Raw genomic sequence first — 12,990 nt, 5'->3', positions numbered from 1 at the left:
CTTTTCTAGCACTTGTTTAACTTATTTTTACTTGCCACTTTTGTTACACTTCAAACATTTTAATTTGATCCCTCAAACGCACTCTACTTCAGGTTGATTTTGATGATGACTTACATATTTTATTGAATTAAATTTTAATTGATTTATGCAGACGCTTTAAGCTCGCATTTCCGACACTTTCCTCTTCTTTTTTGCCCTACTAGCAGTTTTCCATCTGGCCCTTAATATTTTCCACCTCTCGTCCTGCAGCTCAGTTGCCACTTTAGCTGGAATTTCCCCTTGTCTCCTGTGTGTGTTAATTTCTTTAACAGTTTCTCGTTCTTCGTTTTATGCGTTTTGACGCGTCGCCTCCAAAAGAAACCTCTGAACCACCTCGTAAACTGTTGGACAGGGAATTTTTATCTTTTAATTAAAAGTGATGCGACTCCTCTTACTCCGCATTTTCCTGTCGCCTTTTCCCGGGGAAACCCGACTCCCTGGAACAAGACTGCCCCACTTTTGCACCTTGTCGCATGTAGGTGGGCATTAATTAAGCACTTTACGATTGTTTCCCATGTGAAAAAATGAAAACAGAAAAAAGAAGAAAAACCAGGGAGGGAAAATCCCATCCAGAACCATAATGTAAAGCCTCCTCGGCCATTTTGTTTTATTTGCCGACTCTAATATATAAATGTTGATGGTATATATGTAATAAAATAAATGATATGTTCTTCAAGTGGCTCGGCGCATGGCGGCAGCTGCTTTTCACTCATATTGTGCAATTAACTTGGTCAGGAGGAGGAACAAAGGGGCTTCTTGGGGATCATTAGGATTCGGTCGAGAGGCTAATTGACTTTGAGCCGCTTTTGGCCTTTTGTGGCTGCATATTTTCGACGGCCAAAATAATCAGATAATAAAGCGTTTTATTGGCAAAAAAAAAGGACTTTAAATATATCTAAAAAATCCATTTCCATTTGTATGCCAACTCATTTGTGAATTATATTATTTTTGGCATTATTCGCTTGATAAGCTTTGTTTATTGTTTTTCGTTTCCAGCAGCCAATTTTGCATATTAATGACTTAATTTTGAGTAAAACGTGTCAAGTGTCGCACTATCAAGTAACATTCAATTATAATGCATCAAGATTAAATTCATTCATTCATTAATTTATTTTCTTTTATGAAAATATAACTGCTTCTTTATTTCACGAATATATTTGGGAATTAAATTAAAGGTTCGAATTTAAAATATTTAAATAACCTTAAATGCCTTTATAATTTCTGCATTTACTTACATATATTGGCTTCCATTTGCCCATAAATTTGTCTAGACAAATTAAACGTGTCAGAATTTATTCTAACAACAATTTTATTCTGGCTAAAAATAGTTGAATAGCTTGTTATTCCGTATTTATTTTATAATTGGCTAAACAGATAACGCATATTTAATTTCTTATATATTTTTTTATTACTAGGGGAGTGTAGGGTAAGGTGACGAACGATTCGTTTTTTGAATGTAACTTTTGTAAAAATCAATATTTTTCAAAAGTGTAAACGCAGAAAGTTGCTTACATCTACTGAGCATATCCCTGTAAAATTTGAAATTCGAAATTCCAATGCAGCTAAATCCCACAGCGTTTGGCGTGAACCCTACTTTTTTGCACTTTTAAAAGTTGTAGGGTAATGTGACGAACGATTTGTTCTTTAATGTAACTTCTCCAAAAATCAATATTTTTTAAAAGTGTAAAAGCAGAAAGTTGCTTACATTTACTGAGCATATTTCTAAAAAAATTTGGATTCGAAATTTCAACGTAGCCAAATCCCACAGCGTTTGGTGTAAACCATCCTTTTTACAAACAAAAAAAATACATTTTTTTATATATTATTTACGAAAAGGTTATTTTCAATACGGAAAAGAAAAAAGTAATAATATAATACCCAAACTTACAAAAAAAAAAATGGTCAAAGTGCAAATTTGTTTTTAAATTAAATTAAACTGACGTCACTATTAAAAACAACAATAAAACTGCAGCAGTAAATGTTATCTGGTATTATTATATTTTTTTTACAAATAATCAACGATAACAGTTAAAATTCTTGAATAAAAAAAGTTCGTCACAATACCCTACAAAAAGTTCGTCACGATACCCTACAAGGTAGACTTGGGGCAAAAACGGTGTCACTCTCAAACGGCGCAAAAGAAAAAAACGCGAGGTACCAAAAACTGTTGATAAAGATCTCATGTATACGTGCATATATTTGCCTGATTTTATTTTCCACTCATCTTTGCTCTGGCACTGCTGAAACACAAGTAAATTGAATGGGTTTGCTAGTTTGCGCACCACATTTTTAGCGAAAATTACCTCACGAACAAATTACGGAACTTCTTATTAATATTACTGTAAATACATTGTCGACACGATGAGGGGAGACGACTACATTTATTTGGAATTTTTGTCGTGACGTCATATATGAGATTCGACGAGTTCGTCACATTACCCTACTCGTCAAATTACCCTACACTCCCCTATATTATTAATTTGCTATTTACATATTTTCCTTTAATGGCCAAATCGATTTGATCAGAAATTTTATTGACGGCTAAAAATACTTTAATAGCTATATATCAGTTTAATTATTTGTTTATTAGTGCAGTCGTTCATCCATGAAATATATTTATCTATATCATAAATAATCAACTAATTGTGCCTCTTTTATTTGCATTCTCTTTGCAGGTAAGCAATCTCCTTATTTTGAGAACATCCACGCCCAAAAACTATAGTATTTCTGGGTAAGTTTGGTATTCATTCATCTAAACAAGAAATGCTTCTTTCCATTCATGCACTCGCTCCATAAGAAAATAGAATATCTCCAACTCGATTCCACGATCAGATGGAAATAATTTGAATTGGCTTATACACATTTCTGCTGGCTAAGTTAACACAGCTGAGCTGAAAATGAGTAAAAGAGCGATTCGTTTCGAAAATAAGACACAGATACTGGTTCATATATATAGTATAGTTGTGTATATGCATATATATTTGTGATTGTGCATGAACAAGCAGTTATAAATAATTTCTGGCAAAAAATCAGCAACTTTTTCCGTTGATCTCCAAGTATAGAGCGTTGGCACGATGCCAAAGCGAATTGCGCATACGCCGTGTGGTCCATTCCCATTTCCTCTGTATTTGTATTTGTATTCTATTGTGGTATTTGTATTAGTTTGTATTAGTCTATAAATGTGTGTGTGGTTATTCTCTCCCTTATTTTCTCGCTCTGGAGAAATACATCTCTTTTGGTTCGATTTTTAGAAATTTTAAGGGAGCTTTGATAATGACATCTCTTTTGTTTGATGGTTTATTTTGATAGTCCACCAGTTTTCCTTCATTCAGCTTAAAGGTCAGGGGAGTGGAGGGTGGAAAAACCCCTCCCCCTTTTGGCTGTCCACGCTGCCAAATTGTTTGTCAGCTTCTCACATTTTCACATCGCATTTTCATCACATTTGTTTTTCTTCTCAAAGATGCGGCTGCTGATTTTGCTCGCTGATTCTGTTGTGGCATGGCTCATTAATTTGCGTCTAATTAGTTTTGATTTTCTTTTGTCAATTGGGTGGAACAAGGACTCATTTTCCTGTGTCTACCCCCGCCCCCTCAATTTCCGCGCATCATTTTCCTCAGCTGACTTGACTTTGGCAAAGAACTTGTCGCTGCACAGATCAAAGTGGGCAGGCGAATGACACAAAATAAATATTAAATAAATATTAAATAAGTACTGTGAGTTGTGTTGTCCGATTTTCCCCCATATAGTCGCTGTGATTTTTCCCGCTTTTCCCACTCTGCTGGTTTGCTTCGCCAACCTTCGACAGCTGTCGGCCAATGCCAAGTGAAAAATTGACTGTCGGCTGCTTTAAGCGATTTTCGATGGGATAAGTCCAACTCATATTTTGTTTATGCTTTCCAGATTTTGTATACTTGACATTTTCACATTTTATGTGTATTAAATATTTTTATTTAATTATTGAAATATTTGTTGACCATAAAAGGTTTTTTAAAAAGTAAATTAAATGTGTTTAATTGTTTAATTTAATTTCTTAATAGTTCGTAATAACATGGGTCATTTAATATTTTAGCAGCTAAAATATATCAAAATAAAATTAAAAACAAGTCCTGAAAATATATCGGAAATATTTTGCTTTTAATATAAAACATCTCATATAAATTATAGTAAAATATAAGAAAAATATTGAAAAATTCTGAAATTTATTTTCCAATGTATTTTCTTCTCTGTACATTTTTTCGCATCAATTTCCCATTCATTTCGTTTCATTTGTTGACCAAATTTGGTCAAGGCGCAGTTCATTGTAATGCAATAAAATTCAGCAAACGAGACCAGCGACAATAACAATAACAAAAATCCATTTCGGTGGCATTTCGGCCTGCCAACCCCCTTGCCCCTTTCCCTCTTTTCCCAGCGGCTCTGCTCTTTGTTTTTGTTGCCCATCATGTCCGTTGGTCTTTTGAAAGCTCAGACATCTTGGCATGCAATAAAAACAAACCCGCAGTAGGCGAAGGGAAAGGCAGCAAAAATGCAGTGGCCCCAGGAAAATTCTTTGGGTGGAAAGGGAGCCTTTCCCAAGCTTGTTGCATACAAGGAAAATAAAACAGATGGGAAAACAGAGAGGGCTTTTCTTTTTGCATTCTGGACGAGAGCCAAAAGTTTTGTCCGAGGACCCAGTGACATGACAAGCGGTTTTCTGCCGTCTTTCCCGCTTTCCCGCTCCTTGCAGCTAAATGGCTGAGATAATGTATTCATTCCTCCTCATGCCAATTGCCCAATGTCATTTAACACTTCCTCAAGGGGCTGCAAAGTGAAAATGGGAACGTTAATGGACTGGTCACTCAATGCGCCGAAAATGAACAGGCCCGGGGGGTCAACAAAGCCAAGGCGGCCCAAGTGGGGTTAACCTCGATTTGGGATGCTGAAAAAGAATCCCAGATGATCCAGTGGGATGACTGCATTGCAAATTAGATGCAGATTTCCCCTGGTTTACTATCCAAAGGATACATTTCAGTTGGTCAAATATTTAAGGAGAATTTCTGGTATTTTGAGTTTATTACTAGAAAATAATTAACATTTTAAATTTAGAAAAATTTATTGTATGTACCTTTAAACTACAGTTTAAAAAAAAATGGACAGTTTGCTTTTTTTCGAAATTTGGTTTGTGTTTTCACTTTAAAACATCTATATTATCGATTCAACAAAAATATCGAAAATATCGATTATGTTCAAGCTCTACGTTAAGCTTTAAATTTATTTTTCCCCCAAATAAAACACCACTTCTCTCCTTTTCACCAAAGAACATTTATTCGCTTTATTTAATTTATTTCGATTCTCGCTTCGATTTCTTCGATTCCATTGTTCAGATCTAGCTACAAGTTCGATACAATTTAAGGGTATAATTTAATTTTTTGGGGCTGCTTAGCACTTATCGACCGACGACTAAGACTATTATTGTTCGAATGTATATATCATATATCTAAGTATGTATAGTAGAGTATATAACCGTACTCGTAAAATGTTCCACTATAATAGATTTCCGTTTAAATGTAAAACTTTATATTTTTCGATTAATACATTTTGATTCTCCTTCGATATGGGTGAGTGTTTTTGTGTGTGCGTGAGTCTTTTATACCACTTTTCCAGTTTAAATTTCAATTTAAATTTTTAGCCCGAAACGAAACCCGTCGAAAAAAGTGAACTCTGGGCAAACTTGGCCCACATCCGCTTAGAGAGCTTTGAGCGTTTGATGAAACTTTAATTTCCATTTGGACACACTGACAGCAATCAAGTTAAACCGCCCCGGCAAGAGTTAAATGCCCGGCCACGCCCCCTTTGCGCACCGCCCCCTTTTCCAGGACCCATTGTAAAGTTTCAATGCTCGTCGTTTTCAAACGGGGTCAAGTGTGTGTATGCCCCTCGAGGACTCAAGTGCTCAGGCTCAAAAGAAAACAATAAAACGCGCTGCGGCGTGCCGAAAAGAAAAACAACCAAAAAATATGAAAGCGCTACAAAACGCAAAAAAAAAGAAATAGAAAGAAAAACAGCCATTGAACAAAAAGCAACCCAAAAAGGCTGAAAACAGGCCAGAAATCGATAGAAAAGAAAGTACAAAAGTCGGGGGAATTAAAACGCCACCCATTTAAAGCCCGCCAGAAAGTAGGCAATGAAAATTTTAAATGAAAATTTCTCGGTGTCACATTCAATCAATTACTTTAACAACAGAATGTGAATTAATTTTATATACTGTTGGAAAAATCCCAGATAAAAAAGAGCGTGTAATGAAAGACAAACAAAGCGGGTCGGCAGCAGCAGCAAAAGTGTTCAATAAAAAATGCAACAAATTATGAAATTAATTTGTGTTTTTGCCCGCTTTCTTCAGTGGTCGGAACTCCACTGAATTCTTTAGCTTCTGCTGCTGGGGATTTTTCAGTGGTTTTTCCTTGCCATTTCCCGCGGAGACCTGTCGCTGCGGAAAAGTTTCTTTGTGTATGCAGAGAAAAAAAAAACATAACAATATCAGTTTCTTAGGTATTTAAAAAAAATCCATGAAACCATAAAAACAATCACTAGCGCTTTGAAATAATTTATAAAAAAGTCTTAGGGATTTCCCTTATTTACTGCATACTTTTAGACAACTTTACTACGGATTTTAAATAGTTATTGTTTTAAATAAAATAAAATCCATGTATAAATATTACAAATGAATATGAAATTGAATTTCCATATTTTCGCTCAGTGTTTTCATGTGTTTCAGCGGCTTTCGTGTGTAGTGGTGTGTGGTGCGTATTGTGCACTCCCAAGACTACCGTTACTAATTAGCGCGCAACCTAGTTTAACAGTTCTTCGAGGGTTTATCTTCCTCCTCCTGCGGTGATCCCCCCTTTGATCTCTCCGCCGCGCCCCCTTTTTCTCATCCCTATCCCATTTTCCCCCTCTCATCCCCTGAGCTTTTTCCCACTTTTCTTACTCAACTGAGAGTTGAACCTAGTTGAGTTGCCTTTCTTATTAAATGGAAACCACGGCGGCTTGACTTGTAGCCTTTGCTTTTGTAGCATCTTCATTTTTCAACCTCCTTTTTTTGGCCCTCAAGGGTGCACTGGAAAAGGAGTGGTGTGAGTTCTTGGACCTATTGATATTTTTATGATAATTTTGATTATTTAAATGGCTATTGTTTGATAGTATTGTATGTGAGGTGTAAATCTATGAGAAATTTAAACTTGAACTTATAAATGCTTATGAATATGTGTAATATTTTGACGTAAAATTGAAAATTGGCTGATACAGTCTCATTTCTAGACAAATATAATTTATTAGATAAATATTTGCTTATGTTTTTTAGATTTCTATGTCAAACCGTTTTCCCATTTTAGATATACCTTAATGTCTAGTATTATTAGATGATATTTATAAACTTTGTCAATTTCTGTGACTATAATTGTTCAACTTTTTGGTATAAATTCCATTTTGAAGTTATTGATATATATGTTTTTTTTTCTCTGTATTTTTGGGTGGTTTTTGTGGGTGGACCGCTTGTCTCCTTTCTAGACAAATATAATTTCATTGCGCTCCGCTTTGTGGGGCGACGGCTGGCGCTGGAACGCGTAAACGTTGACGATTAACTGCGCCATGAAAATGAAGCAAAATAAAACGATTAGAACTAAATACAGAAAGATATCGCGCAGCATCGCTGGGATCGGGGGTTTAGTTTTCCTCGGTTCACTCGGGCAAAGGCCAAAGCTCCAGACTCCGGCAGACTCCAGATGTCATGGCTCCTCGGCTGAATTTCCCGCTGTTGCTTTTCCTTTTCCGGCTGCCCCGCGTCTCATTGCCTCATTACGGTCGGTGCAAATGGGAAATGGCAAATGGGCAACGGAGGCGGAGGTGGATCAAATGGGGACCAGCTGCAATGAAAAGCATAACGGGGAGGGGTGTCGTGAGTGAAAAGCAGATGGAAATAACGCGCAGATTATTCATATCCCTCCATCACGCACGCCTGGGAGGAAAAAAAAACGGAACCAGAAACAGAAAAAGAAACCCCACAAGATGGAAACATATCCATGAATGAGTGACAAGTGGGAGTTGGAAAACCACAGATACTCTTAGTTAATTTTATGTAATTTTAACATTTTTATGAAATTACTACTCGTTAGCAATGAAACCACTTTAAAAAGGTGTCGAAAAGTATGCAATGAAAAATAAGCTTAAATATTGTTGCGTACTTCTAGACACTTTTTAACGAGTTTTCAAACCTTTAAAATTTTTTCATGCACAAAAATGTACATTTAATAAAATATAACTCATTAAAGTAAAGTATCTAGCATTAAATTAATTTTATATTTCTACGGTACCGATACAAATCTCTTTAGCAACAAAAATTAATATATGGCAGTCCAGGAAATATATATTTAATGTAGCGTATCCACTGGAGTGATTTATCAAAAAGATGGCAACAAAGTTACAGGGAAAAAATCTGAGAAAAAGATAAAGAAGGAGTGCGGTGGACAAAGGATTATGTTTGGACGGCGACTGGGAATCCGTTGCCTGGTTTCTGTACTGCTCGTCCTTCTCCCCGGTGAATTACATGCTGGTCTCAATCTTCCTCGCTTTTTTTCCCCAGAGTTGCCTGCTGGCAACACGAAAAGTTCTCGCCCGACATTTTCCCACCCGCGACTTTTGCGACACACAGGGAACAGAACACACAAATTACGCATACGCCGCGTGGGCTGGAAAAAGGAGAGAGAATGGAAGATGCCTCTGCCAGGGATTCAAGGATGTGTTGCACAATTGCATTTCTTGTTGCCAGATGCCACTGATGTTTTTCGCCCCCTTTTGTTGCACATTTCGGCTCGGCATGTTGCCCAATATGTTGGCCTGGAAAAGAAGAGAAAGGGCTCGAAATTCTTCGTACGTGGCAAGGAAATTAAACAAATGAAATTTAAGCTGAGCCGCCACAAAGGGAATTAGATTCTCAGATTTAAATGGGAAACGGAAAATGCGAAAAGGGAAGGGTGGTCTTTCCACATGAGCAACATGTGTGCTCGGAATGCATATGCCACTCGACCTGACTCTTTGACCCCCTTGAAATTCCCCCCTTTTTGGCAAGCCTTTTCCCCTGCACTCTCAACTTCCACTCGAATCCACTCGAAGAGCTCTCAATTAGTGGGGGAATAATTTAAATCAAATTGCATCCCAGTTGGGCCGCAAAAAACAAACCGAATTTACGAGTAAAATTCGACAAAAAATAGCCACAAACACCTGAAATAATTGAAGTGCTTGCCATGGATTTAATCTGGGGTTTTTCAAATGATTTAATTGGCCGATTCGGGTAATAGTTCAAAACTAATTAGTCGGTAGGTCAAGAGCGATATCACTAAAAGTAAAAATTATTGTGGGAAATAACACTGATGTTCTTTTTATATTTTATTATTATTTTTTAAATATTTATAAATATCTATTTATGATATTTATTTTATTTGAAAATTAAAAAACATTTATTTAAACTTTAATTTTTATTAAATTTAAATATTAACAAAATGTTTGTGTCCGATAACTTACATTTTTGTGTCTATTTGCTTCTACTTCAAATAAGCAGGACAATTTTCTAAGTGTAGGAGAAACGGCTCCAGTTTTATTTAAAAAAGGGTTTACGGTCATGAGTTTTTGAACTGCATTCGAGGATTAAAATGCAAAATGCGAGCTGCCAACTGCAATCATCAGGCAACCGACGACCTGGAACGGACATCGCAGTTGGAATCCGAATCCGAGTACGAATTCAAATCCTTTTTGCCGCCCCCAAAAAATCCTGGGGTCGCTTTCAATTAAACGCTTATCGCATTCGTAGCACTCGCTGAATAAGTTTTAGCCCTCGACCCCCTGGAATTTTGTGCCCTATGTCCTATGTCCTGCCTCCTCCACTTTCTCCACCACCCAGCCCCCAAAATAAGGAGAAAAACCATTTTCAAAAGGACCCTGCCACATTCCATGGCTCGCACATCATTAGGCCGACTTTCGAAAAAGGGGCGGGAATTTGAAACAAAGCGAAGCGCATCAAAGATTATGAAACTCATTAAAAAAGTTTCGGCGGGGGCAGCAAATCTAACAAACTGAGGAATGTGACGCAGCTGCCACGCCCCCTCTTCTTTAACATAACTTAAGGTCAATGGGAAAATGAAACATAAAAAAAGAAAGAAATAAAGAAAGGGGGCAGGGAGGTGAAAGTAATGGGGGAGTTGGTAGCAAATGGCCAACGGGATTTGTTTTCTCCTTAAGCTCTTTATTTTTAGCCTCCAGTCTAGCGAAAAAAATGAAAGTAATAACAAAGTAAAGAGCACATATTTAGTTGAGCACAAAATAAATCAACACTAATTTAACAAAATAAATTAAGCTTTAGAGGCAAAATAAAAACAAAAAGAGAATTTCAACGGAAAATTATTAAATTTAATTTACTTACTTAAACTGCATTAAAAAGTGTTTAATGTTTGAAATCAAATTTATTTAAATAAAAGTTTATTTAAATATTTAATTGGCATAAAGTTTGGAAACAAAATAATACTAACTACTTTATAAAATAAAATAAATACTTTGATTACTATTAAAACCAATTTATATAAATGTCACTTTTAAGCTATTTCTTTAAATTAAAAAACTATACAACTTTCGAATTATAAATACATTTACCCACTTTAAAATAATAATTTTCATAAATACTGTTTTAGAAATATATCATTTTAAAAGTTAATTTTTTGAAATATTTAATTCTCTCACTTTTTCTCTAAACTGTTAATCCTTTTTTATTATTTAATATTAATTCTTTAGAGATTTGTTCTTTCAATTCCGTTTCAATTAGTTTCAATTTCACTTTGAAACATAATCATCAGCCAAACTTGTTTTATTGCTTCATGGTCACACGCTATTAAACTTGTTTAACAGCACTATTATCTTAGCCTCAGCAGTGCAGTATAATAGTAGTAAATAAAAACGAACGACTACGTGATACCCCCTAATAGACGGCTCCCCCGAGAAAATAAAAGAAAGCGTGCAGCCTGTTGCTTGGAGCGGAAAAGGAAAAGTGTGCCTTTTCTTTTTGGATTTTCGAGCGCTTCATAAATTAGATGTCAAAGCCGAAGGATCAGACAGCCATGGCAACATGGCAACACGTGTGGGTATATATTCTGTATATATTCTATGTGTGTGTGCTTGTGGAAAAGGGTCAAAGGTTGTCAAAGGAGTTGGGGCAAGAATTTCCGGCCTGAGGCAAAAGTTTGCGGCGCCTGGCGGGCGAAACTTATTAAAGAGTTCGAAGCCAAACAAATTGGCAAGGCGAAAAAGGGAAAACTTGCCGAGGCATTGCGGCCATTAATTTTCACTGTCGGCGTCGCACACGAAATGCAAATGAAACTTTGACAGTCGGTGAGTCAGTGAGTCAGCGAGTCAAAAGGGGAGCCCACAAAAGTCAATGAAGTGTTAAATGTCCTGCGGTGTTTTTGGGGCCTTACACACACGTGTCCAATTTTCTGCGGCTTTCCATTTGCATTTCTGCGTGCTTGGCTTCCATAAATGCCCACATCAAAGTTGGAACTTCCCTCGGCAGTCAGGCAGTCATATAATTAAAGCAACCATGTTGGAAAAACTCGCGGCATAAATCACTAGAAGTATCCCTTGCAGCTTCATTCATGAGTTTTCTGCCTGCTGCTGCCGGGATTCCATTCATGGACAAATACTCTGAGCTCACGCACTTTTATGAGAAATATCCTTCCCCCCATCTATAAAAAAAAAGGATATACACATTACCAATTTATGCTGAGCCGCTCGTAAACTGCCCAAAAAGGCAACAAAAAATTCCACTAACGAGCCTTCCTTCCTATTTTGTTTTTTTTTTTTATATATCACTTCACTTGCAATTCTTTTCGGTTCAACGCCGCGTATGCGTGATATTTCGTTCTTTGATATGTTTTTCCCGGGCGCTTTTCCGGCTCAAGTCGCGTTGTTTTCAGTTCGACGTTGCTGACGCGACTCTGGATATTGTTCAATGGATGCGGCTTCTTATAGCAGAGTTCGTGGCTCCAGCTTCGTCCTTTATCCTTCGTCCTCAATCGTCCTGCAACCGAAACCTCACCAGTTGAGCCTCGCGTTCGGCTGGCCATTCGGCTCTTTGGGTTTCGGTTCTCGGACCCTTCGTGCCGGAAATTGTTGTTCAACAAATGCAAAGAGTTTGCCAGTCAACAGGCAGGAAAAACAAGAAACAAATAGCCAAGGCGCTGCACATCCTGGCACATCCTTGTGGAATCGCTGGAATTCGCTGAACGGTGATCTTATCAAAATTGCACTGCCAAATTGCTGGCTTAAAGGGATGATTCACACAGCGGAATGTAGAGGGAATTCGGGGAAAAAAATTAGAAAGGTTTTAGTTATTTTTAAACATCTTTAACGTGGCTTTCAGAAAGACTATTTAAATTTTCTTAAGGAATTTGTTGGTATAGATTTAGAAGTCTAAAGTGAAGAAACTTTTGTATTTCTACTTTAACTGAGGGTCTCATATTACAGAAGGAATATAATTCATTAAAAAGTTATGAGCCAAAAATTAAATGGCCGCTAGGTGGATACAGTAGCTTTGGCATTTGCATATTTCCATCTCCCTCGCACTCCCGTTAGCTGAATAACGAGTATATATTATAAAATAAAATTCATAAAAAAACATGAATTCTTTTGTTTTGTAATAAAATATTTTAAATGAATAATATTATTGGAATGTTGTTATTAATATTAATTATTTTCTTTTTATCATTTAAATGTTATATTCTGTTGTTAATTACCATCTGGGATTATACAAATTCTTAAATATATCCACTTAAACCCCTTTCCTCCCCGGTTTTCTCATTTAATCGTTTATATCATATCGATCTGTCAAAAACCAGTCAAAATATTTTCCCCCAATGTGTCGTGTTGCCCCGC

At 36.6% G+C, this 12,990-nt stretch overlaps 2 protein-coding genes across 6 annotated transcripts in view; one reads left to right on the top strand and one right to left on the bottom strand.

Annotated features, from left to right (window-relative positions):
• Positions 1 to 12,990, top strand: part of tmod (tropomodulin) — a 57,583-nt gene that overhangs the window by 21,875 nt on the left and 22,718 nt on the right. The gene's annotated exons all lie outside the window — the stretch shown is intronic.
• Positions 6,982 to 12,058, bottom strand: LOC108059676 (uncharacterized). The gene is made up of 2 exons (XM_017145060.3): positions 11,830 to 12,058; positions 6,982 to 7,940 (listed from the first exon to the last, which is right to left on the bottom strand). The coding sequence occupies exon 2, from the start codon at positions 7,722 to 7,724 to the stop codon at positions 7,581 to 7,583; it is 144 nt and encodes a 47-aa protein (XP_017000549.1). The 5' UTR covers positions 7,725 to 7,940; positions 11,830 to 12,058; the 3' UTR covers positions 6,982 to 7,580.

This window comes from Drosophila takahashii, chromosome 3R, assembly GCF_030179915.1.
Source record: "Drosophila takahashii strain IR98-3 E-12201 chromosome 3R, DtakHiC1v2, whole genome shotgun sequence".
NCBI lineage: Eukaryota > Metazoa > Arthropoda > Insecta > Diptera > Drosophilidae > Drosophila > Drosophila takahashii.
This window is presented reverse-complemented; position numbering and strand designations above follow the sequence as displayed.

Excerpts from the sequence above, each read along its gene's own strand:
- LOC108059676 (XM_017145060.3), bottom strand. The coding sequence starts at position 7,724 with ATGCTGCGCGATATCTTTCTGTATTTAGTTCTAATCGTTTTATTTTGC.